Here is a 27413-nt window from a genome sequence, read left to right as displayed (position 1 = left end):
CAATACCGCAACAGTGATCAATGATTGTATTCTATGAAGTCTGATTGCATTCGATGAAGTCTTCAAACCTAGTAATCATGAACCTCCGACCAAGTGAAGAAAATACGCCAAGGGTGCATAAGGCTGCCAAATAAAACATGTTTTTGAGTCGTTGCATTTACAAACATTTAAAGCACTTGACAACTGAATTTGAACGTTTAACCAAACAAAATGTCCAAGCTTGATAAATGACAAAAGTACACGTGTTATTGCCATTCTAAGGGGAGCTATTCTTCTTTAGAACACCTTATATAGTACAAAGTTTGTACAAAGGCACGACCATGGAGGGGATTGGGTGGCGTTCCATTCTCGAAGCTGCTGTAGTTCTATCACAGATTTAATAAATCCCAGATTTAATAAATCCATCATGCACTATATGCAATCCGAACTACATAATCATATTTTCGTCGTGCAAAAACTCGGGACCACGGTGATCTTCAGGTCACCTAAGCCCAGAGTGAGCAGCTTGTGGCCCGGCTCCTGCTGTTCTTCTCATAGCTTTTGATTGGGCAAGCATTTCCTCATAGTTCTGTTTGTTGAAATCAACATCAAAAAATATTACTAGTAAAACCAGGTTGTGGTAGAAATGGGAGGAAAGCAACAGAATATGTCACTTCTTACCCGTTTGTCAAATGCAGCATCCCTCGAGTCAATGATCTTATCTGCAATGCCATAGTCAATTGCCTCTTGAGCTTGGAAGTATTTAGGACGCTGGACATCTTTCTCAATTTCTTCCTTCGGTTTTCCTATTCCTTTTGTTAAGAGCTCTATGTAGTACTCTGTATTTGCATCCAGTTCTTTGGCCTGATTGAAAGTATAATATAAAGTGTTCAGATTCATAGATGAGTGCAAACATATCAAGAGAAAGAAACTCACAAGCATGTGTATGAGAGAGAGAGAGAGAGAACCTTAATCCACATATCTATGACAGCTCCACTTGATCTGCTCACTTTAGGAAGATACAATTTTGCTACATGGCAAAATTAATACAGCAAGAATCAGGACCATGCAAAAGAGAATGATAGGAGAACAAATCACGTCTTTCATCAGTCCTTTCCTACAAATATAATTTCATCTCACCAATATTGTGTAAATAAAGAGCATGAAAAAATGCATGAGAATCCTTGACATGGTTTTCCAAGCATTATAAATATTGGGAGATTTTCTACAGAAGTGAGATTGCTAAATGAGGACATTTTTAGTGCCATCAGTAACTATACTTGCATGTTTCACACCTTTGAAAAAAAAAAAAAAAAAGAACACTGGCTTTTTCGAAGAAAAAAGGAGACTTGTTATTGAAGTATAATTGAGAGAACACCCAAACGCAATCAAATAGTTAAAACAACACTCAAAAGACAAAAGCAACAAAAGGAGATTGGACATGAGCAACACATAAAGATGTTTCTTTTATTAGATAAATATCAAACATTATTAACAAGGCCAACTAGAGGCTTGCCGTCAAAGTTATGATGAAATTGTTCGTAACTGCTATTATAAGATAGATACATCCCAAACACATGTCAGCATTCAGCAATATAAATGAAAATCGCCTAGCTTGCAATTCTGTATGAGCAAAATGGAACCAGGATTCTAAAGCAATTGAAAGCATGGTTTTTATTATATATCTTTATTTTTTCAAATTAATAAAAACAACAGATAAATAAACCGGTATCTCATTAAAGCATTCCTTTATGTTGTAATATAGCTCATCCCTTCTGTCTCTCACTCTAAGAAACCATGCGATCAACCTAATCAAATTAGATAAGACCGGCTACTCATTTTATGGTAAAAATATTGCAGTTAGAAAATTGGATCTTTCATACAATGGAAGTGCTATCGTCAATGATGAGCTGGTCCAAAGATGCATGCAGAAGATAACATTTTTGCATTGTCTAATAAAATGTGCAAAGGGAAACCAATCTAATGTATGAGATATTAGGTCTTACTGGAGCAATTTGGCTGTACAGCGCGATAGCCCTTTGTTCCAAGTGCTAAAAGCATTGCTGCTTGACCATATGCCATTCCACAGTTCACAGTATACACATCTGATTTGCAGTACTTTTTATAGGAAAAGAAAAAGGTGAAAATTAATTAGTAAAGATCAGATGCCTTCAACAAAGAAACCAAACAAAAACATCACATGTTTTAAGCTGTCATCAAATTTATAACCAAGGAAATAGTACAAATTTTGAAACTAGTAACAGAAAGCTGTCATGTCATCCCTTCCTCTGTTAACTATGTTCCTGTTTAGTCTTGATTTGAGAAAATAAACACAGTCAAAAACAGATCTGACCATTACACTGAAATCTATGTCAATGTTAATCAAGTAAAGAAACCAAGAGGCATAAATATAAAAAATTTCTTACAGCCATGGTATCCGCAATTGCATAAGCCTCAGTTTCAGAACCAACCGTCTCCATCTTCTCATTCTAAGCAAATGTGCAAAAGAAATTTTAGACAATATCATCCATAAACTTCCCAATTACCAAAAAGACCAGGTGAAATTAGTTAAAATTCGAAGCAGATATACAACTAAAAAACTACAATAAATAGAAATTACCTGCGTGCCAGACGAGTTTATGTACAGATATATAGGTTTAGATGGATTGTCATAATCCAACCACATAAATTGAGCAACAAGAAGCTCAGTTACAGCAGGGACAATCTGTAACAGTCAGAGTAAGGATAACTGAGAGACATCAGCAACACAGAGAAATATACACATTCTCAAAATAAATTTGCTCTCAAAAAGATGCAGTACCGGCATGCCCAAATAGACAATTCGAGCGTCCAAGAGCAAAGATGGCAAATCAGGAGGGGCAGTTCTTGGCCTCCCATATCCTCTAGCTCCTCCTCGATACATACTTACACTCATGCTATACTTTGAGGGACCTCTCTCATCCATGCCTGACATACTCCACATCCCACCATTATTCAGATAATTGCAGGCCGAAGAAATGCTCTCCTGTTAAAATTACCCATAAGATAGCTTAGATGAGAACCTTTAATGAGCAAAGCTAACACCCAGCACTAAGATTTTAGACCAATACATGCAAATAATCAACCAAAATAAGTACAATTACAGAATCTTTTAACAGTATTACAAATAACTATCTTAGCCAGTGTGGATCTCTTAATCAGCTTGATAATCAATCACAGATGATCATACAAAATAGTTAATACCTGTGTTACCCTTTCTGCCTGTCGACGTACTGGATTATCTTCTGTCATGAACATGTCCATCTGCGAGGGAGTAAGGCCGTAAAGATACTGAGGCGTGTTTTTGTAGTTATCCATTACTACAAAGGACAAGAAATAGTTAAAAGTAAGAAAACTGCACAATGCCAATATCCAATAGTAGTCAAAATACACGGAACCCCAAAACTTACAGCAAACTTTAAGTGGAAGTGTAAATAGAAGACTTGAAGAGCTAAATTAGTAAAATGAACAGCCAAGAGGAAAGCAGGAGTTATATTCATCCGCAAAATAGAAGCGGAATAAGAGGAAGATTGATGGTAAATTTTTTTTCTAAACTACTATACAATTTGTAAAGTGACAACTTCAACTAAACTTGACAACAGTCTCAAGTTGTAATCTGAGCTCATTCAAGTAGAAGCGTTGTCTTGTGGCTTGGTGAATTTCATCTGCTAAACTAAATCAGCAAAGATTGGAGGTCTTTTAGAACATGGTCCATGGTGGATTATGAAACAACTTAAGTGTCTATTATGATAAGTTCAACCACACCTTGGACATGCTTCATCCTTTTTCCTCATCAAAGCTTACTGTAAAGTTACAACAACCTTCAATACTCACAGAACATGGTCCACGACAAATTATGAAACAAATAAGTGATCGAATTCAACACAAAACAGATCTGTATTAAGGCACTACATTAAAGTGTTTTAGTAGCTAAATATATAAAATCATTTTATGCACGTATAGACAACATATTTATCATGGATATCTTATTCATGGTCACATTTATGGAATTGGAGATCATCTAAAAACTCAAACATCTAAATATGCCCTGCATCCCTCCCCCTCTGCTACCAAAACAACCCCAAAAGGGGCAGACAGACACACACATAGAAAAGAAAAGAACCCCTTCCTGTCTTCTACTTTGGCTGCAAGGAGATGAAAATACTCTAAATATGGATAGAAAAATTTCAAAATTATTTTTTTAATGATGCACAGCATTTTAAATTATTACTCCTAAGTTCTTGCAAAGTTCTTGATAGTATTTGTGAACCATCTGCTATAGGTAACCCTTCTAAAAGAAGCTGGTCTTTGTGCTTTATGGTTGTTATTAGATTCGATATGAATCCTGGCTTCTTTATAGTACTATTTTTCCCTTTCATAAAGAAAAACCCTGTAATTAATACTTAATTCATATACATCCAAATGCAGATAAAGTTTCAGTCATAGGAATTCTAGGTCCTCTGCTTCCTCTGAACGAGATACTATTAGGTAGAGCAGTATCAGTGTATATGCCTCTTCTCTTATCCCATGCGGTTCATTGGCTCACATCAACATGCCCAAACAACAGAAACAAATTCCCAACCACAATTCCATAAACTTGACAGCTAAAGACTAGCATTATTTTGTACCTACCAAGCTAGTCAAAAATAACAAAAAATAAAACTGAGAATATTTAAAATTTTTCTCGGACTCTGAGATCAAATTAATTCTGCAACGTGCAAAAGTATGAAAGAAACCAAATTTCGAACTTCGAAAAGCCCAACAAAAAACAATAGCAAGAAATGAAAATTGAGCAATAACTGTATAAACGGAAACTAATGAATAAATAGAAAACCATAGCCTATCCCTAGTAAGTGCTAGCCTTAATCACACAAAAGATAATAAGAAGAGGGGCTCACATCCATCTTTGAGATTTTCTTCCCTGAACTGTTTGGGTATATGGTCCAAGGACTTGGCCACGGGAGCCCTGTAGCAACATCTCCTAACAGAATTTGTCTTGGGTTTTCTTGGACTTGCAAATACGAGCTTCGGGTCCGGAAAAAAGGAAGATTTGCGGAGGCCAATGGAAGAACCCAAGTACTCCCTTTTGTCCAAAACGGTAGCTGTAGAGAGACGAGACAGAATAACTGAAGAAGAAGAAGCAGCAGCCATGGCTGATGACTGTAAGGCTCTTCCTATCTAAAAATTCGATTTTTTTTTTCTTTTTTGGTTGAAAACAACTCCAGAGGCCACTGTAAAACCAAAATCTCGATGGTAATGGAGTGCTGGCGCTGAGCTGCTGGTTCGGGTGCTACTCAGCTGCATCAAGAGTTTTACTCGTTAAGCCGAACTTTGGGCCTGGTTTACTTGGTCCTGGCTCCCGGAAGGCTGAAAAGAGAACAGGCCTATTTTGTTGGTCTGGGTCTACATGGGAAAGGTTTGGCATTTGATAAAGACTAAAATTGGGCAAAATTTTGGTCCTAAAAGGGGCTGGGTTTGATATTTTGGTCCCTGCCAGTTTTTGACGCTAACAACGGGTGAAGAGGTATAATAATGCAGTGATTGACCAGAAGACCAAGGAAGGAATTAAGTTGATTGGCTTGCCGAATAATCGATCAAATCTTTCTCCGCAGGCCACGTTCCCAACAAGAAAATAACGTGGCTGCAGATTTTTCCTTGTTCACATCAACTTGTAATTCTTAGGACCAAGTCCCCATTAGACATCTACCCAAGTTTAACGAATCTTTGTACCCCAAAGCTTTAGGATGATGAATGAGGCCATCTCTTACGTAAGATTGTGTTCTGCTTGGCATGCAGTTCCTTTTTAGTTTTTGCCCCTCATTTTATTCCTCTTTCTGTCTTGCTCGGTGACCTGACCTGCACAAACAGTGGTGACCTCCTTCTTCGGTGGTAGTTTCTCTCATAAATACTACCATAGGAGCTCAAAATTTACAGCTATAGAATGAATCCTGATGTGGAGGGAACAAAAGGGAGAGTTACTGGAAATAAGGGAGGACAAAAGTATCCTTTGACCCAAAAATCTGTCATATTTTTAGAACTAAGTAATTTTATTGAATAAATTGCATTACAAATGTGGGAAGCTATGGTTTATTTACAGTATTCATTCTGGACAGGTTGTGATCTTTTTTTTTTTTTTAGGAATGAATTTAATTGATGTATAATATATATTTAAAAAAAGATACTACTTATTTCAAATTTTCATTGATTTTGAATTCTTTTGATTTTTTTTTCCTTTTTCCTTATATTTTCTTTGCATGTTTGTTTCCCAGCTAGAGACATTTTTTGAGAAAAATCTTTATTAAGTCTTTGATGAATATTAAGATACAAAATTAAATTAGTATAAATTATTTTTAAAAAAAAATTAAATAATGAACAGGGTGGGACGAGTACCCGTTGATCCAACCCTATCTTAGTGAACACCGACTGATATACATGGTGAAAAATGATCAGAAAATGGCTAAACCGCAAAATAAGGGTCAAATCAACCAAATAATAGCATTCATCCCGTGCCTACCCTTACCTGCAAATTTTCTTTAAAATTCCTTCCTCCCCCCTCCCACACCCCAACAAAAACAAATAATTCTTTAAATGCCTTTGTGGGTGAGAAATCAAGAGTTTAAACATTGCCTCCCAACAATTACTACTAATATATAGTTTCCACTAAATTCAATGAGTGCTTAGAGAAACACCTGTCTAATACGATGTATTTTAAAAAAAAAAATAGAAACATCATGCATATGCAATTATGCATAGCCCCCTTTTTTTTTTTTTTTTTGTAAGTAGCACAGAAAAGGTCAACTTTAAAAAAGAGAGAATCGTACCCCGATTATGTTTTGCCAACATATGGCACGAATGATGTTTGCTTCTTAATAAACTATTCTAAGGTCGAAAGGAAGTAAACCAATGCTGGAACTCTGAGTTAATAATATTTCCCAAATTCGACCCTCTTTTTCCTTTTCTTACGGATGTATGGAATTTCGCAAATAAATCTAATCCAAGATATTGACCTCAAAAGCCGGTAACTTTTGAGGTTCCTGAGAACTTACCTACCCGACCCCCAAACCCCCAAGAATGATGTGGGATAGAAACCTCACGGGGACCCAAATTCGACCCTCATACGAGTAATTTTAGCATCCTATGGCAATCCAGCCTCCCCTTCATCTAAGAACAACCAGATCAAATTACGCGTAACGTGAAGTTGGCATTAACAAAACAATAATATATTATAGAACGAATGAGGTTTAGAATTCCAAATTAATGGTGTAGGGTGCTTGTTCAATAAGATTAGGTATGTTGAATTGAAGACGTGGAAGGGATAGGGGAGCACATGGCAGAAGCTGTGAGAGGCCGCACACTGTGGTAGCAGTATCAGCATGGCGTTGGATTGAATTTGTGGACTGCCTTCGCTTGCTCGCTTTCTGATTCTCAGACGCCTAATCCCTAATCATCCCTAATCCCTCGCTTACTCACTCCACGCTCTAAAACTCAAAAGTCCTGTGCTGCTGCTAGCTTGCTTCGACACTTCACTTTACTTACTTGCCAATACATTGATTCACGAATTACCCAAAAGCAAACGCAACTTCCACGTGTCGCCTCCTCCCTATCTATACACGAGTATTCTCCCTTCCTGGACTCCACGCGTACCGCGTAGCGTGCCGGTGATTGTTTGTTACGCTACTACGGCATGGCGGCACCACCCCCCTCCAAGTCTCTTTCTTATGCACGAAAAAAAAGGATCAGAGCTGATTCACCGTCTATCTCTTGATGATCGAAATAGGTAACCTCTCAGCTAGTACAAAATATCTTACGAACTAATTCACGCTTGATCGTCCAGTGCTCTACTCTCATTGCCCGTAATTCTATTCTTTACCTCCATTAATATATTCTAAAAGTTAACCCTCGTGGAAATACTTAATGAATGAGACGCACGGATCATGTTTCTTGAATATCGTAATTATTTATCCAACTGTGGGCCTTACAGTTAGCGACTGAGTTGAACTGGGCAATTGCAGTACTGCATACAGGATGTCAAGAGATGGTTCATAGGCAAATAATTTATATTTACAAGAATTTAGTGAGGAGTTTTAAATCAAATATATTTCGAACTAGATTACGGATGTTAAAGTCGTTAGTTCCCTCTAGTAATCAGAGAAGGGCTCGTAAAATCTTTTATACTCTGATTTTAGGGCGGCTCGAATCCTGAAAAATGTGTGAGGAGGGATGGGAAGGACAAAATATATATATGTATACATACATATACATATATAGAATGCATAATTTATACATATACTATATTGCCAACGATAAAAATGGATGAAATGATTAACATTTATACAAGGTACACACATCACATACTATGATTTGTTTTAGTTTCAAATGAAATGACGACTCCCTTTTTCTTCAATTCCCAATGGTTGATTCTGATTGCTTTTATGGTAACAATAACATTTCTACAATGTAATCTGTTCTAATCTAGAGAGAAATGAAAGCTAGTAAATATAAGAACCTACTAGATCAAAAAGATATTTTGACACTTCTTTTAATTTTTTTTTTTTACTACAGGTAAGATCCATCTATCCTAATCTAGAGAGGAATGAAAACTAACAAGTATAAGAACCTATTAGATTAAAAGGATATTTTTTTTAAATTTTTTTTTAACTGCGGGTAAAATCTGAACCCTAACCTATAGGCTCAGTGGTTGATTGATTCTGATTGAAGACGGTAGAATTCGAGTAGCAAGCAAACTGGTGCTGTTACTACTAGTATTTCTGGCCGAAGCAGTGGATTTCAATACTAAATGGTCTTTTACGGTAAGTGGAAGATGAGGTCCCTAAAGTTCTAGAATTGGACAGTGATTACACACGTGGCTGGTTGGGAAGTTAGTGATGTGGTTAGGTGTAATTGTAGACAGCCAACCGTCTTACAAAAGTAACTTCCAGATTGAAGCACACACCTAGAAACCGACTTCTGTTTAGAAGACTCCTCCAATTGTAAAGGTGCATTTGATTTTTATCTACCTCTTTGAAAGTGGACTGAAGAAGCAACTATCAAATGCATGCCCAATTCAGCATCCAGGCGGAGTGCTGGAGTCTGACCAATTACATGCTGACAATTCATACCGTCGTCGCACGAGGATAAGGATCAAAGTGTCAGTATGGCCTAGTATTCTCCTCCAATATGGATAATTCACATCAAAAAGGACTCAAAAAAGGGTATAAGTGACCAAAATAAAGAGCCAATCATCTGTTTAATTTAAATAAAGAGAAATAAGAAGGTGTTGAAGCCTAAGCAAATGAAGAAGTGACAAATTGAGCGTACAGATCAGTTATACTATTTAGTTCGCAAAGTTTATTATTAATCACAATAATATGTTAGTTTCAAATGATAAGCTTGATTTTAATTAATACGGGAGATCATGCATGGTCGTCCTTCGAATATGTCTCTCCTGTTCCTTTTCCTCCACGAAAATTGAAATGAAAGCGAGGTATTTAATTAGGAAAGTCCATTGAAATTGTGGTGTAGGATGCACCAATTCATATGTTGCTTAGCGAATGCACGTACGAATACATGACCTGCACAAATATTAATCAGTAGCACTAAAGGAAGCTCCCAACAAAGCCAATTTAACATTAACATACTCGTAAAGGCAAGTGTTCATGAATAATTTGTGAGTTGCTTATTATATCTACGTTTCCCAATTTAAAACACTAATGCAATATTCAATACTAAGGCAAGTATTCATCAGAAACAAGGATACTAAAATTTCTAAATCGAGTAAAATTAGTATGATGAGTAGAGTTTATTCAGGTGGCACATTATCCGGTGTCAAATCCAGTATCAATCTCACTTATCACGTGCTCTTATCCGATATCAAATACAGTATCAATCCTAATTATCACGTACTCTGTGCCATTACCCGATGTCAAATCTAGTATCAATCCTACTTATCACGTGAAAGTAGAAAAAATTTGAATAAACAGTACATATAACAAGTTAAATAAAACAAAAAAACTTAATATAAATAGAGAAGCGGCACTGAAAAAATGGCACCGAGATCTCATGCGGCGTTTACTTGGACAATGAGAGGTGTGTGACCGCAACTCCCGAATATAGTTCCGTGTAACAAATTATAATCTGCCAAACTTGAAGTTAATCAAAAAGAAAAAACTAGTTAAACGAGATGTAATTAATTAAGTGTAAGACACGATACTGGAGAGGCTGCTGAAACGACTACGCAAGTGACAGCGTAAGTAGTAGGGTGAAGTGGTGAGAAGTGAGAACAATCAACGAATCTGAAACTAAAGATGGATGGATAGATGCGTATGTTCGCTTGGTTTTATTTTGACCTGGAACGAGTCACACTGGGGCTGGCGCAGGAACCTGAGCGGTGTCTCAAAATAAATACTACTATTACTTAGTAGTAGTAATCCAAAACCCGCCGCCGCCCCCACACCACCACCGATCCACCACCTCTTCAGACTCCAGACTACTCACAGTTTTGAGGTTTCCCTTCCATCAAAACCGTATATGTACATATTGTGGACCTTATTCATCCCTTCTCGTCAATCCCTTCCACTACTATTGACCGCCTTCACTCTCACCCGCCAACTCATCACTTCCCTAAGCCGCCTTCCTTCCTCAAAAGAAATTACCCCAAAAAATAAATTAAATTTATAGGAATATACCTAAATGCATGGTAGGTATATATCCTTATAAATTGGCCATAACTATTCATAGCAGCACACACAAAAAGTAAGCCAATTAGTAGTATTTTAAAATTGTTTTATTCTTAATATGTTATCCAATCCCTCTTCATCATCGTTATATATTATACTATACTAATTCTTATACAACTTCTCCACCTGTCTTTCCTCACGCAACTTCTAACTCCTTCTCGTTCCAGGATTCACTAGTACAGCTCTGTCACTATTCCATTTATGATTCGGTTAACTAAATATTAACTCCCCCTCGGCCCTCTCATATATAAACTCCAAAAGTCCCCACAAACCTTTCCATCCATTCTTTCCTCACTTACTACCTCCTCACGATCTTTTACTCTCATCTCCTGGCAACTTTCGAAGAACTCAAAGCGACTTTCCAAAAGAAAAAAACCTCAATCCAACCTTGGTGAGTTAATACCATGGCTCTGGAGGCTTTGAATACAAGAGCAGCGCCGCCGCCGCCCTCGCTTGTTTACGATGAAGAATTCCGTAATCTTAGTTTCGAGAAGTACGTCAAGAAAAAGAGGTCCAAGCGTCCTGGTTCCGCTTCTTGTTCCCCTCCTCGTCCCGAAAACTCATCTTCTGAAGATGACAATCCGTCATCTTTAGAAGAGCGTTGTAAGGAAGAGTATTTGGCTCTCTGTCTAATCATGCTTGCCCGCGGCGGCAACGACAAGAACGTCGCCTCCTCCTCCTCTGCCGCCAACGACAAGAACGTCGCCTCCTCCTCCACAGGCTTCAAGACTGAAAACCAAGAAACCGAACCTTCTCTGCCCGAAGCCCAATCTTACAAGTGTAGCGTGTGCAACAAGGCTTTTTCGTCATACCAGGCGTTGGGCGGCCACAAAGCCAGCCACCGCAAGCTCTCGGCCGCCGTTTCAGACGATGAAAAACCATCAACCTCCGCCGCAGCCCCCGGGAACGCTCCTTATGTATCTGTTCTGAACCCTAGCGGTAGGGCCCACGTTTGCTCCATCTGCAACAAGTCGTTCCCCACCGGCCAGGCTCTCGGTGGGCACAAGCGCCGCCACTATGAAGGAACGATCGGCGGCCATACTGTTGGGCACGGCGGTGTGAGTGCAACCGCCACTGCCAGCGGAAGCGGCGTCACATGCTCCGACGGTGGTGGCGCGTCCCCTAGCCATGCGGCTCTCGGTATCGACTTGAACGTGCCGGCGCCGGAATTGGAATTCGAACTGGGGTTCGGCGTTGACTGCGGTGTGGAAAGTCAACACTTAGCGGACCATGAAGAGGTGGATAGCCCAATGCCGACCAAGAAGCCGCGTTTATCGTTCTCAGTTGATTTAGGATGTGCGGCCTAATCAATTACAATTACTGCCACTTTTCTTTTTCTTTTCGTGTATTTTTATTTTGAACCAAAATTTCTCTTCGCTATTTTTACTTTTCCCCACCTGTTCACACTTGATTGTTTATGTACAAACTATAGAGAGTAGGTTATTGTCCTTAAAACTCTCTGTTAGTTACATGATCAATTCGTTGATTCAATTCATTTAATTGATAGTACTAGTGATTTTTAGTTAAAATGTGTCTCTAGTTTCTTCTATATTTGTTTAATTGCTAAGCAGCAATTAATTGGCGGCATTATTGTCATTTTCTTCTTTTTTTTAAAAAAAAAAAAGTTGTGTTGGGTCCAATCTGAATTATGAAGCATAAAGTTTTGCAATTAAGAGAAAAAGGGCTGGTAGGGTAGCATTGTGGCAACAACCAAGCACGACTCCATCCATTTGTCATCTGCCTAAATGCACATGTTTTTTTAGGCATGTCGACGTTTGAAGTTGACAGCATAAATGCTGGCATGGTGGCATTGGCATTTTTCTGTTCTCTCCTGTGGGTTGGTTGACAATATTTTCTTGCTCGTGGTTGATGCTCTGATTTACGCTAGAGTATCATATTTAGCCTCACAATCTCTCTTTTGAAACTGAGCATTGTACATCTTTAAAGGAAGGAGCTGTAGTCATGTATAGATTCAGAGCTGTATTCATGCGGGGATTAGAGGAAAGAAATTTGTTTTAATGGAAACCCGGTTCTTGCAGCAATGATTTGTTTCCGTCGGAATACTTGACGAAAAAGGAAAGAAAGGAATAAAAGATGTGCGCTTGTTTGATGCTGTAGGTGTACTAATTAATTCCCATCCTTGCAGAGTTAACCTGAGAGCGGACGCAACACTCCGTCCATTGCGGAATAATTTGGCAGTCCCTTGCGTGATCTTTATAGCCAAGCGTGTGTTGTTTTTTCTTGGTTGATTGTTTTCTGGAATTGCTTTGAACTTGTTCAATACGTGTTTCTGTAAGACTAATTAATTAAGGTGTTAGCACTCTAATTACCTAAAAATACATTATATATATATGTATATATATATAGGATTAACCTTTTATATACTGACACTGATAGTATATATATTTTCATCAGTTGATGCATGACACATAATTCAAATTTTACAGATATATCATATATCTAACCATGATCATGTTTCTATAAGACTAATTAATTAAAGTGTTATCACTTTAATTACCTAAAAATACATTATATATATAGGATTAACCTTCTATATACTGATAATATATATATTTTCATCAGTTGATGCATGACACATAATTCAAATTTTACAGATATATCATATATCTAACCATACAGTGTATACACTATCCGTGTATATAAAATTTTCATATATATATATATATATGCTGGCAACGAAAACCCCTAAAAGTTGTTTGAATTCGTTTATGCTATTCCCGTCAGACTTATCTGGCAACACCAAAAACATACGCGTAATAGGAGGGGTTTCTGCCTTGTAAGAATGAAGAGATTGCTTGGTTGGACTGCCACGACTTTTCAATTAATTACTCCACTAGTATTCGTAGTATTAATGAAGACGAATTCATGAGCTATAAATGTTTGGAGAACCGGCGGGGGAGAAAAGAATCAAGCTTGGTGGAGTAGCCAGTAGGGGAGGGGTAACAACTAACAAGACTAATGCATCAGCTCAGCCATTGATTTAGGGGCAAGGACAATATGATGGCTAATGCATCATCTCAGCCTTTGATTAAGGGGGCAGGGACAAAATGTTCGGATCGGTGATAGAATCATCACATTACTTTACGAGGGAGGCAAGACGGAGCTCAAGCTTTGGGGGAAAAGTAGTATTCGATGCCTGCCTGCGTCTATCTTATTGTTTCTTTCCTTCCCATCAAATGTAGCACAAACCTTAACACCGTACGAGAACAGCACAAATCCATTTATTTTTAGAATTATGGTCTACCTGCTCAACATACCTCTTTATCTTCTTACTCTATCCAATATATATATATATATCTTCTTACCGTCCTTTTGATGAACTTTTTTTCACCTTTCCTTCCCTTTCCTTCCCCACCTCCTCCCCTTCTTATTGCCCCCGCCACAGTTTGAATTACTATTTTTCAGAATTTTTATAAAAAAATATACAATTTGATATATGTGAGATAAAAAGATAATTAATGCAAATATTTTATTTTTTATTATTAAACACATCTAAATATATTAAAATTTAAAATTATTAAATTAAATTGTCAAACGAAGCCTAACACGAGAGTGGAGTTCTAGGCTGGCCGGTGGCCTAACTGGGGCGATAACATGTTTGCTGTCTAGGCCTTGCTTGGATTGCTGTTTTCCGTAGAAAAATTTCGTCATTTTCCGTGAACACATTTTCCTATTACATTTTTTCCTCACATACATCAAATCACTATAGTGATTTTTCCATGAAAAATGACGGAAAATGCAATCCAAACGGGACCTAAGTATTCGGATTCAGTGGTTTAAGCTGGCTCGTGTTAAAATTGCAACGTGAGTGACGAGTCTTAGTTGTCCAAGGGGCCCAGGTGTGAGTTAGAATCAAAGCCATTCATGTGTCCAACCCAAGCTGGTCACAGGTAGGCCTCCATGAACTCAATCGTGTTCCGGCTTTGAGACATTTTCGTTGGAAAAGGATACATCCATAAATAAAGAAGTAAGAAATGGTTTTGCAGTTGTAGTCCATAGGCTATTCTCAAGCCCGTGATCTCCATCCATTCCCATGATCTTTTGCCCGTGGACTTCGGAACATTGGATTCCTCGATCCTTTTGGACTTCGCGGTCAACAAGTTAGGCACTATATGAGTATATTCCAGTGCAAGACATTCTAATTAGGCTCACAAAATTCTTAACAACAAATTAATAGAACCATTTATGCTTTCTTCATTTTCGTAGTCCGCGAGAACATCAATCTACTCTCTCTCTCTCTCTCTCTCTCTCTCATTTTTTTTACACTAAGTAATCTACTCAAAACATCTGAATGTCTGAAAACGTTCAGTTTCAGCACTTTTGTATGTTATCAAACAGACCCTAAGTAATCTATTATATTAGACAAATTGCAATACTCATAAATTTTTTACCTATTTATTTATTACTATTATCCATGATTGGTAAAAGTAAAAACAAGTTAGTAAATCGGAAGAGGTTAAATATGATTAATAGGAAATCCTTAGAGTTAGAAGTGGATAATGTAAAAACCCTAGTATTCCGGGTTTTATCTGGAGTGGGTTGGGAAATGGAGTGAGGGGTTGAGAAAAAGTGGGTTTGTTACCAAAGAAGTTACTACTTGAAAGTATTATTTATCAGACAACCAAACTTGTGAATGAAATTTTCTATTTTTTTCTTTTTTTTTCCTCTTCTATCAGATCACAGAGTGCCGGAAAGTGTCAAAGTGGAAGATATAATTGCCTTTTGAGTAAACTTGTGGAGTTACCTTAGATTCTAGGCGTGTGTATTTATTATCTATTGTTGAAATGAAGATATAATTGGTGGTGAACAATCACACATTCAACTAGGATAAATAAACACAAACACGTAAACAAGTGAGTTTTCAAGATATAAGTAAAGCTCTTTTTTTTCTAAGAGTTTGTCAATTTCAAGTTGTTATTTTGATTAATTTTGTAGTATACATTAGTATATGTGTTGATCAAATTGTAGGAAAATTCATGTATGGCTTACGAACCATCATTGGGTTAATCGTGTTTACTTTGGGTAAACTTATTAGCGTTTAATTCATGGAAGAAACTAAGTAAGTTTTTCTTTAGTTTAAAGCTTTTGTGGTTAAACTATAGAAAACTCAAAATTTAGGGTAGCAGGCATAAGAACGTGAAATTGTCATGTTAGAGCCTTAGAAAGGGGGAGGGAGGGGCAAGAGGAAGGGGGATGGGAGAGGAGGAAGAAGAAGGGAGTGGGTGGCAGAAAATGGAAGGTGGTGGTGGTGGGGATAATTGTTAGGGGAAGGATAAAATTGTTTTAAAATTATCCTAATAAGATTTAAATTTTAAAATACCCTCAAATATACAGACAGTTAAAGCTTCTCACATATAGAACTACAATAAACTTTGTATGTATTCCTTTTTTGTTTTCAAAAACTGTTTTTGTTGGTGAAATCTTTTATGCATAGATAGTGTATACACTAAAAGGTCTAAATACATGTGATATATACAAATTTTGACGTTCAAATTCAAATAATGTGGTATTTATTCAATCTCATCAATATATACACTAGTAATATATGAAAGATTAATCTAAAAAATTAAATAAAAAATTACCACATCTCTTCTTCCACGCATCACCCGACGCTACCACTTTTTCCGGAGGTAATAGAGAGGAAGGTGGAGGGTGGCGGCACTAGTGGTTGCTGTATTTTCAATTTTAAAAAAAATATTTTAATAAACTTTTAGATTTAAAAAGCACACCAATAAATAACCACCATGCCTAATATTTTAAATACAATGATACAGTATAATATTTGAAAAACATTTTCAGAAACACTTAATTCATGCAGAGTCAAAGATTTTTAAAATATGGCTCTAAAAACACTTTATTTATACCTTATTTACACCTTATTTAAAAAATTACTATGAAATAGTTTCAAAATTTTCGGAACAATGTAATATCCATGTTACTATTTTGGGTCATAAAACTCATTCGTGTACATTAGAGGTGGCAAAATGGGCGGGATGGGCGGGATTTGCTTGGGTTTGAGATGGAACCGAGTCATATGGGTTTGGGCCCAACCTTACCCATATGTGTTTTGGAACTAACTTGGGCGGGATCATTTTGGGATGGGTTTAGATTGATCCCGCCCAATACCCAAATCCATTTTCTACATATTTTTTTTTCCTTTAATTCATTTTTTATTTTTATATAATTTTAATATTTTTGATTTATTAAATTTCTTTTAGTTTTATTAAATAAACATGCAAGTGCTTTATACTCAAGATTCCCACCAAAAATTGGATTAACAAATAAAGGAAAAGATAGATATACAGCCATATTCCAACATATATCAAGATGGCCAAGGTCCTTAGGATGTTGAATATTTATCCTTATCATTGTCCAAGGATGACAGGTCTAAACTAACTGAAATGCTGGAAATTCTTGTGGATAATGACTAGGAAGACTACTAGATTATATTCGCTGGTATGACTATAAAAATTGTTAAAGATAATTTTTGAATCTAAGATTCCGTTTGGATTGACTTTTTTTTCAAAAAATAAGTTTTTCAAATACAATGTTACAGTAATATACAATAACTCAAGAAACATCCCATCCATATTAATATATCAAATATTTCAAAAAAATTTTATAGTAAAATTTTTTCATATACACTGTTACAATAAAATATTTCAAAAACACCTACCAAAAACAGCTAATCCAAACAGAGCCCTTGCCATTTGAGCCCAATGGGTACCCAAGTATTTCCCATCCTTTCCCATTCATTAATGGGTATAGTTGGGATGTGTCCCAACTTAAACCCAATACCAAATTATAATACCCATCCCGCCCAAAGTTCCTTTGGGCATGGGTAGCCCATTGGGACTTGGGACAAATTGCCAGCTCTAGTGTACATGAACTTTTACGTTGGAGCTAGAAACGATTTAATTTTTGTTACTAGCTCTGGCAATTGGCGATTGTCAACAAAAAAAAAAAAAACCTCGGGTCGTTGGCGATATAAAAGCTCTTGAGAAAAAAATGGACTAAATCAAAATTTAAGCTTGCACGTTTAAATTAAGAAAAGTCACAAAAGCTGTACCAGCTGAACTGGTTAATATTGGTTGAAACCTGACATGTTGTTCCTAAAGTGTGCGGCCTAAAGCCTTAGAGAACGGCTTTTCAGTTCGCCCTTCGATGGCGAGCGGAGACGCAGATGGAAATGATGATTACAATTGCAGAGTTGCATTTTTACACTGGATTAACGACTTTTTCCAGCAAAGATGAATAATGTATATTACGAAAGCAATAAATAATGGGACAATTTCAAAAACCTTCCTTAAGGTTTTTAACAATTTTACGTGGTACCTCTAAATTTTAAAAAATATTACTTGCCCTCTGTGCTTGTGCCTTTTTATAACATCATTAACTAATTTTAAGTTATATTATTAAAAAAAAAACACAATTTTGGATAGAAAAGATGTTTTCATTCCAAAAGTGCCCTTTGTTGTCCTAATTTTTTTTGCAAAATTAAAGTGTATTAAGAAAATTTTGAAATCAATGGACAAAATGTATGAATGTGCACTTTTAGTGGGATACAATATAATAGTAGGCACTTTAAAGTATAAAAGTCAAATAATATTATTAATTTACTACAAAGTTTTGCAGTCAACTCGAGTAGTTTTTCAAATTGTTAGAATTTCAGAAAACTAAAATAAACATGTTTAAAATTAAGTTTACAAGCTTATTTGAGATGTTTTCAAAGACCAAAAGAGGTTATTCTTTTTACTGAAAAGTCTCGTGAATATCTAAATTTTATATTTATTGTGCAGACCGATGACATGAAAATTATTAAAAGTTCTTTCAATCTTGTTAACATCCTATAATTTTTAACTACAAAACCATATTGGCCAAGTTTTTAAAAGTTTAAGAGATTATCGAGATTTATTATGAATACAAAAAAAGGTGCACAAGAAAATGACAATATTGAAATAAAAATGTATTCTTGATTAAAAAATGAGTTTTTAATAATATATTTTAAATTGGGCTTGCAATGTTAAAAAAGGTTGAAAATAAAGGAAGCAAGTGATATTTTTCAAAATTCAAAAGTGCCAAATAATATCGTCACAAACCTCAAAGGATGTTTTTGAAATTATCTCGTAAATAATAGGGCTACTGTATGTCATGCATGCGTGAAATTATGTAATCACCGCTTTAATTTGGAACAGCATCGCAATTTCCAATACGGATAAAATAAATAGATTGAAATTGAAACTACTTGTTTTATGTGGAACACGAGTCTTTTTGAGCTTGGGACCTAACCTGCTGACGAGATACCCGTCGATGAAACCAGCAAAGAAATCGATATTTTTTTAGGTAGTCTTCTGAATAATTTTAACACAACTATTGAGTCTTGTAACATAACTATTCACTATTGGCTCTGTTTTGATAGCCTATTTTTGGCATGTTTTAGAAAAGCAAAATTTATTTAAAGTATTATTTACGGTAACATTTTAAACACTCACAAGTTTTAAAAACCACACAATCAATAAAATTACATTAAAGTGGCAGACGTGGTATTAGTGATGCGTGACACAGTGTTTGTTGGTGGCAGGTGGTGGGCGGTGAGAAAGGAGGAAAGGTGCTTAGGAGAAATAGTGGTGTATTTTTGGTGTTCTAGATACATTTTTCTAAAATAATTATAATAATTTATTATAAAATTTTAGATAAATGTCCAAAAATAAATCAACCAAATAGACCCCTTATTAATGCAAACAACTTTTCTTGAGTATTTCAAGATGTTCTTTAGTTTCTTTGAAACTTATTAGAAGTTGAGCGTCAATCTTTTGGATCTACTTTGCATCATGGTATTAGACAGTTGAATATTAATTTGGTATAATGTCCCTAAATTAACATTAAAGTCTATTTGAATTGCTATTTTTAAAATTTTTTATAAAAAAATTATTATAATAAGTTGATTAAAAAATATATTCATAAAAAATTTTCAAAAAATTTTTAAAGAAAAGTGTCAATCCAAACAACGCCTAAAAAGATTTCTAGGTGCTTGTGTTGGGGCCTTAACAGATTTCTAGGTGCTTTAGTTAGTCAGGGTTAGAATTGCAAACGAATCGAACTATTCGCGAGCGGTACGAGTCGAGTTCAAGTTGGCCAAATCGAATTCAAATTCTAATTTGAGTTAAAAAAATATTAAATTTGTTAGCATGCAAATCGGCTCGCAAGACCGAGTATATAGATATTTTTATTTTATTTTATTTTTATTTTAATAATAAAATTATATTTTTTTTAATATTTTATTATTTATTTTAAAAATATTATTTTATTTATTTTAAAAAAATAAAATAATCATTTTTAAATTTTTTTTGAACTCGAGCTCGATTTGAATTTGAGTCAAAATCGAATTCGAACTTTAAATTGATAAATCGTCGAGTTTAAACTTAATAAACTAAATCAAGACTTGATTCGATTGGATCAAAATTCGACTTATTCGATTTATTTGCAATTCTAGTCTGGGCAATTTTCGCCATTGCCTTAAAAGATTTAGGGATAATTGCAGAAACCTCCCCTGAGGTTTCTGACATTTGCACTAACCTCCATTGTGGTTTGAAAAATTACACTAACTTCCCTTGAGGTTACTAATCCTTTGCAAATTCAGTCCAAACGATTAAAATATTGTTTTAGGGAGTGAAATTATAAATTTTTACCAAATTTGTCCTTTGTATTACATGTCCAATTAATGACAAAGTATTATAAATCAATTAACAATTAATAAACTTTAAGGAGTATAATATATGGACAAACACGCATTATTCATTAAAAGTATGTTGGCTCAATCAGCAACATCCTTCAAATCTCGGCCTAATCAGCATCACTCATTTAAAGTATGTTGGCCTAATCAGCAACATCTTTCAGATCCCGACTCAAAAGGACTAACCGCCCAACCCGTGACACCCAGGGGTCCAGTCCCTCATGTTGGCCGAGCGTGGTACAGTGTTTTGTGCTGCCATTATGATTAAGAAAATAAAGTTGCGCTTTCGCTAATAGTTATAGCTTTTGGTGCAATGGTAAGCGCTTGATCCTGACAAAGTACCGGTTCTTTACGGGTATTTTACTTTCAAATATTTAATTTATGATAAATATATCAACATTTGTAAGTAAAATTCAAAAATTGTTATAGTAATATTCTTGCAAAAAGGAAATCGATAGGTTATTTATTTAATATAAATTAAATATTTTTTTTTAAAAAATAAATGGCCCATAAAGTATTAATTTTTTATAACTTTCATCCATTACACGAGTAAAGTATTCCCTCTTTATGTACATTTTATTCTGAATCATTTAATTTATGTTAAATACATAAATGTTTGTAACTAAAATTGAAAAAGTGTTATATTAATATTTTTACGGAAGAAAGATTGGTAGGTTTTGTATTTAACAAAAATTAAATATTTGAAAGTAAATACAAATATGTATTTGAGCGTAAATATTTGTATTAAATTAAATGTTTGAAAGTAAAATACCCTTAAAGAACCGGTACTTTAAATAGTTACCGCCTCTTTATAGGCAAACACGCATTACTCATTTAAAGTACCGGCTTTTTACGAATATTTTACTTTCAAACATTTAATTTATGATAAATATATCAATGTTTGTAAGTAAAATTCAAAAAGTGTTACAGTAATATTCTTGCAAAAAGAAAATCGGTAGGTTATTTATTTAACATAAATTAAATATTTTTTTTTAAAAAAAGAAATTGCTCATAAAGTATTAATTCTTTATGATTTTCATCCATTACATGAATAAAGTATTGGTTCTTTATGGGTATTTTATTTTGAATCATTTAATTTATGTTAAATACATAAATGTTTGTAACTAAAATTGAAAAAGTGTTATATTAATATTTTTACGGAAGAGCGATTGATAGTTTTTGTATTTAACAAAAATTAAATATTTGAAAGTAAATACAAATATGTATTTAAGCTTAAATATTTGTATTAAATTAAATGTTTGAAAGTAAAATACCCATAAAGAGCCGGTACTTTAAATAAGTAATGCGTATTTGCCTATAAATTATATTTCTTAAAGTTTATTAATTGTTAATTGATTTGTAATATTTTGTCATTCATTAGACATGTAGTACGGAGGACAAATTTGGTAAAAAATTCTAATTTCACTCCCTAAAACAATGTTTTAATCGTTTGAACTGAATTTGCAAAGGATTAGAAACCTCAGGGGAGGTTAGTGTAACTTTTCAAATCACAAGGGAGGTCAGTGCAAATATCAGAAATCTCAGGGGAGGTTTCTGCAATTATCCCAAAGATTTATAGTCGTAAATTTTGATCTTGTCTTTCAATTCAATCCAATCCATCTTACGTACCGCAACTGCGTCGCAATAAATTGAGGGATATCATTTTCACGTCTTGCTGGAAAGTGGTACGATCCGAATTTATGCTGTAAAAACAACAAATGTACTGTTTGACTGTTAAAAGCTGATAAGGCTATGGGTATAATTGCTCATAGTGCTGTAATTAATAGGTCCAGTAAAGGGCAATCATACCATTGATGTCACCATCTTCTTTTTAAAATTATATTCTTCCATTTCATAAAATTTATCATATTTGACAGTTTTTTTTGTCCAAATTAATTATCATTGTAAAGAAGTCAATCCATTTTTTAATAAAATTTTATCTCTATTCTTCATATAGTCTACAACTTATTCTCTATAATTATTAATATATCAAATAAAAGATGACTCACTATTAAAATATAAAAGAGAAGTAAAAATTCTTTTTTCTTCTTTTCTATACATAAAATGCACGTTTTTCTAAAAATAACAAATTTTATACCTATATTGAACAAGCTACTTCGCAATATCAATCCTCTTGCTAAATTACTCTGGATAAGAAAGATCGCTCGCTGGTGCTAGGTTTTAATCGGTTGGGAATATACACATTTTTTGTTTAACATTAGTTCTACACCCTTGCACATGTTTTAGAATGTTTAATATTAGTTCTACACCGTAGTCTTGTTTGGAAAGGGATTTTTTTTATCAAAAATTTTTTATTTTTTTATAAACATATTTTTTAATTACCTTTTTATTTTACACGTATTAAATTGTTACAATATATTTTTAAGAAAAATTTCAAAAAATTACAATCCAAACGCAACTTATAACATTTTACAAGAAATTCTGACTACTTGTGCATTAGTATAACGGGAATAGTCTTGAGAAATAAGGCAACCAATGAATAAGAAGTACTAAAAGTGGTGGCGGCGAAAACTTGCATCCGCTGTTCTGCTGCCCGCAAATTTCTATTGAGCAGTGCTGGTAGTAAATGAGAAAAGAGGGGTTTGTTATGATGGATTTTAGAGATCTTATTGATCCTTTTGGCTGCAACTGACAGGAAGTAGCTGATGTACTGGGTCTATATAGGCTTTCCATTGCATCCATCAGTTGGCCTGAAACTCATTGGCATCATATGCAGTCTTTGACGTAAATGCCCAAATGGTCATCTTCATCTCCTTGCCGCCTGCATGTTGCATTCACGTGGAATCGTTTTCTTTCGACTATTTGAAAGCAGATTGTTCACTCAAGGGAGCCAGTGATCAACATGAATGGTTGCAGTGCAACCGTTTCGGAATGGTTTTATTCGATTTAATAGAACGTAAGTTCGTTTGTTTAGAATATACTAAATCGCTTTCAACACAATATTAATATAAAACAAGTTTTTATAAATTTTAGATATAATATTAAAAATGATGTACACTAGGGATGCAAACGAACTGAGTCGAGTCGAGTTTCGTCATAATCGAATCGAGTATCAACATAATTTTACGAAACTCTAACTCGAACTCAAATTCGAGTCGAATTTGAACTCGAGTTCGAGTTAAAAAAATAATTATTTTTTAAAAATAAATAATAATAATAATTTTTAAAATAAATAATAAAATATTAAGGATTTATACGTAATTTTACTATTAAAATTATATATATATATATATATATATATATATATAATTGAGTTCAAGCTGACTCGCAAGTTAACGACCTTAATATTTTCTAGATCGAATTCGGACTCGAGCCGCTTGCTATTGGTTCATGAGCAATTTGATTCGTTTAGCAGCAGTAAATCCATATTTTATATTTTTAATTATTTTTTTTATTTCACATACATCACATCACAAAAAGTGTTATAGTAATCATTCCAAATAATATTTCAAATAATACTCTATCTAAAAAGTGCTCCTATTTTTCTTTTTTTTTGGATTTTTGTTCCTTGTGTTGCTGAATTTTTTGATGGATTGATCGATCTTCTGGTTCGACGAGTGCCCACGAGATGTTTATTTTTTGTTAATCCATGTGGCGTAGAACTTAGCAACGTGGTGCCACAAGTTAAAGCAAAGGCTATTATGCCATGATTAGAGTGTTGTTGTTGGCCATTTAATCGAAGTTTGGTTGATTAAGCGGCTGCAAAACATAAAACACGGGCAGTAGTTTTAATTAAACTGATCTGTGCCTAAGGATATGGCATTGCTGCCCATGTGCTACGTGTTAGTCTAGTCTATTACCTGACGTTGTACTCTCTTTCTCTTTAATACTACTAATATCTGTTTAGTACATCTGTGAGTTGTAAATGTGAACCTTATTGCAACGCATTATGGGCCAAAAGTCATTTTGCCAGAAGTATTAAATTACATGCTGGAACAAGGGCCTAAGACTGCACCTCTGATTACTTTAGTCTGCTAAAACCGTAAGCCTAAGGATTTTCCAACCTCTGGCAGATATGGGATCCGTCTTGTCCAGTTTTTGCTCTGTTGTCCCCCCTCGGATCCTTTGGGCTCGTTTAGCAAAGCTGTTTAAATCTTTTCGATGTCCCAGAGTATCAATGATGATAGGTACTTGTTTATTTATTTAACCAAATTGTGTGGCAATAATACCAACAGGGGAAGTTAACAAAAGGTTTTCGTCATTAACAACTTGTTGAAAAGAAGAGAAAGAAAAAAGCTTTTAGGGTAATCCTTCTTAATATTAGGGATTCCATGGACGCTGAGTTCGTGGGAATTTGATAAATGGACAAAAAAGAAAGGCGATTATCAAACAATTACCATGGGCATTTTGGTGGAAAGTGAACATTGCCCTTCTCCGCAACTTAGCGTATATCCTCAGGCAACCGCTAGATTCCCTCTTTGGTTTACCAATTACTGGTTCGTTTGGAGTTTGATTGCCCCACCACTGAATGCTAGATGACGAAAGCAGTTGACTCTTTTTTCTGTCAAAATAAATATACGGGTTGAGATAAAAAGGTCGTAGTAGATAAATAAATACAAATATTTATAATAAAATAAAGTAGTTTATTGCAGTAATCTTTGAAGAATGGGACTTCGAAATTCTATGGTGCGAGAATCGAAAGTTACTTTAAAGAATCAAAATAGTAAAAAATTGCATGGAGATTGTAGTCATGGCGGCAGAGTCAGCAACACGTGGCACTGGTTCGTCTGGAGTGTCCTCTTCCCCTCCCCCTCTGCGCGGGTAATTTGTCCGTCATATTTCGCAAATTGGCTTTGTTTGGAAAATAATTTTTCAAAGAAAATTTGTTGTATTTTTCGTGAACATATTTTTTAATTACTTTTTTACTTTACATAAATCAAATCGTTATAATAATTTTTATATAAAAGAATTCAAAAAAATGCAATGTAAAGAAAGCCTTATTAAGAATAATGTCTTGACTCTGATGTTTGTATTTCTCGTTTCAATTTTATCTTTACAAATTTAAAATTTGAATTTAAGCGATAACATACATATGATTAGAAGGAGGACCTGTATTGAAAGGAAAAACTAAAATATATTTTGACTTTCTTAGCATAACAAATATTTTGTGAGATCCCAAGATGAAAATAAAATACTTTTAATGAGATGGAAGGAGCGTATATTACACTATCACGTACTCTTATTCTTCCTCACTCGTTGTAGCAGCAGCAGCCCATTAATTAATTAAATTAAGAAAAGTACTGATGGGTTGCACTATCCCTCATAATTAGATTTTAAGATGTTTTATATTTTCATTTTCTTCCAACTTTCGAAGCAATTTTTCTTAGCACCTTTGCCGTTTACAAAATTGATGACAAAGGATAGGTTTGAACTTAAGGAAACTTTTATAAGTGAACATGAATACTCAACAACACTTGTTTGCAACATGACCTAAAATGTTTTTGATAGAGAAATCACTGCGATTGTGAATACTAAAGAAGAAAATATCTTCATAAGTGTGGCCAATAATAGAAAAAACCTCCTTGGTTTATCCAATTGTTTTGTTGTCTATCAATTAGGGATACAACTGAGTCGAATTGAGCTCAAATAGTGCATTACTCTATTTTAATTCGAATAAAAAAGCTGCTCAAGTTCAATTTTGTTTTGTTTTACTCCAGTTCGAATTCGTGCAAATTGATCCAATTGAATTTAATTTGAGTTCAATCGAGCCTAATCAACTTCAATAAAAGTAGATCTATATTTTATATTATTTTAAATACGAGACAAAATAAATATTTCATACTACTAAATAAAAAATAATAAAAAAATACTTATATATAAACCTGTATTAAGTTTAACGAGTTTTCGAGTTTTACATATTAAATTCAACATCGAATTTGTCAAACACCTCAAGTTGCTTGAATTCAAGTTCGAATTTGGTCAATAGGAGTTTGAACTCGAATTTTGATCTAACAAACTCACGAGTAATTGGCTTGAACTCGATTGATTTGCACCGCTAGTGTCAATATTCAACTCAAGTTCCTAAACGGTGGAATGCTGCTCTATAATGAAAAAAAAAATTTAAAAAGGAAGAAGAAAGGAAAAACTCGTGGGATGCTTGCTTGTTTATGTGCGGTTTAAGCTGGTCGGGATTCCATCGTCATGGACAGGACGGGTCAACCAATCAAAAGTCGGTTAATCCTGGGTCGCTTTGACTGCCTGGACACTACCTTGGACTCTCCCTCCCTCACATGCACAAGCACGCGACCAGGATTATATATGTGCTTGGTTTTCATGTGCATTTCCTGGATTTGCATACAAAAAAAAAAAAAAAATAAAAAAAAAAAAAATATATATATATATATATAATTTTAAGGGTTTCTTTTCTTTAGGAACTGATCGATCCCTTTTTTTTTTTAAAAAAAATAAAATTATTAAAATGAAAACAGAAAAAAAAAGAAAGAGAAAATTCACCATTAAAAACTTCGCAAGGCACCCATTAAGCCCCCGTTTCACGACTGGCGTCCATCAATTTAGAACTCCTATGGCACCATGTAACGTTAGCAATCCTGTCCGACGTACACTAAAGAAAAAGTCGATACAGTCCTCGACTTTAGTTGTTTACTAAAGACCATTAGTGCTATTCTATCGGGTGCCCTTTTACGACGACAGGAAGATGGTTTCCATGTTTTTGATTCTTGTGTAGGAGCATCGTAACTGGGAAAGCTACTAATTGAAATGATCCCGTACTGTAAAAATCAGGAGGAGAAAGTGAATTGATTGACAAAGTCCTTTCATTGTACACCACAGTATACTAGCACGAACAATTTATTGATTAATTGCAAGACAGAAATCAAATGTGTTCACTGGGACGAAAGAGCACTCACCTTACCCATTGCCACTCG

General features: G+C 34.8%; 2 protein-coding genes across 2 annotated transcripts; one reads left to right on the top strand and one right to left on the bottom strand.

The window, feature by feature from the left end:
• Positions 1 to 124: 124 nt before the first annotated feature.
• LOC113731519 (ATP-dependent Clp protease proteolytic subunit-related protein 1, chloroplastic) lies at positions 125 to 5305 on the bottom strand. Its single transcript, XM_027256828.2, has 9 exons — positions 4917 to 5305; positions 3223 to 3338; positions 2801 to 3004; positions 2600 to 2704; positions 2406 to 2468; positions 1986 to 2097; positions 948 to 1009; positions 661 to 843; positions 125 to 568 (listed from the first exon to the last, which is right to left on the bottom strand). The coding sequence occupies exons 1-9, from the start codon at positions 5167 to 5169 to the stop codon at positions 482 to 484; spliced, it is 1185 nt and encodes a 394-aa protein (XP_027112629.1). The 5' UTR covers positions 5170 to 5305; the 3' UTR covers positions 125 to 481.
• Positions 5306 to 10925: 5620 nt separating this feature from the next.
• On the top strand, positions 10926 to 12283 carry LOC113731518 (zinc finger protein ZAT10-like). The gene has a single exon (XM_027256827.2). It carries the CDS (start codon positions 11159 to 11161, stop codon positions 12059 to 12061), a length of 903 nt encoding a protein of 300 aa, XP_027112628.1. The 5' UTR covers positions 10926 to 11158; the 3' UTR covers positions 12062 to 12283.
• The last annotated feature ends 15130 nt before the right edge of the window (positions 12284 to 27413 follow it).

The sequence above is a fragment of the Coffea arabica genome, chromosome 2e (genome assembly GCF_036785885.1).
Source record: "Coffea arabica cultivar ET-39 chromosome 2e, Coffea Arabica ET-39 HiFi, whole genome shotgun sequence".
NCBI lineage: Eukaryota > Viridiplantae > Streptophyta > Magnoliopsida > Gentianales > Rubiaceae > Coffea > Coffea arabica.
This window is presented reverse-complemented; position numbering and strand designations above follow the sequence as displayed.

Excerpts from the sequence above, each read along its gene's own strand:
- LOC113731519 (XM_027256828.2), bottom strand. The coding sequence starts at position 5,169 with ATGGCTGCTGCTTCTTCTTCTTCAGTTATTCTGTCTCGTCTCTCTACA. Across the intron at positions 3,005-3,222 it reads AGGCAGAAAGGGTAACACAG|GAGAGCATTTCTTCGGCCTG; the intron begins GTATTAACTATT and ends TAATTTTAACAG. Across the intron at positions 2,098-2,405 it reads CAATTGCGGATACCATGGCT|TACTGCAAATCAGATGTGTA; the intron begins GTAAGAAATTTT and ends TCCTATAAAAAG.
- LOC113731518 (XM_027256827.2), top strand. The coding sequence starts at position 11,159 with ATGGCTCTGGAGGCTTTGAATACAAGAGCAGCGCCGCCGCCGCCCTCG.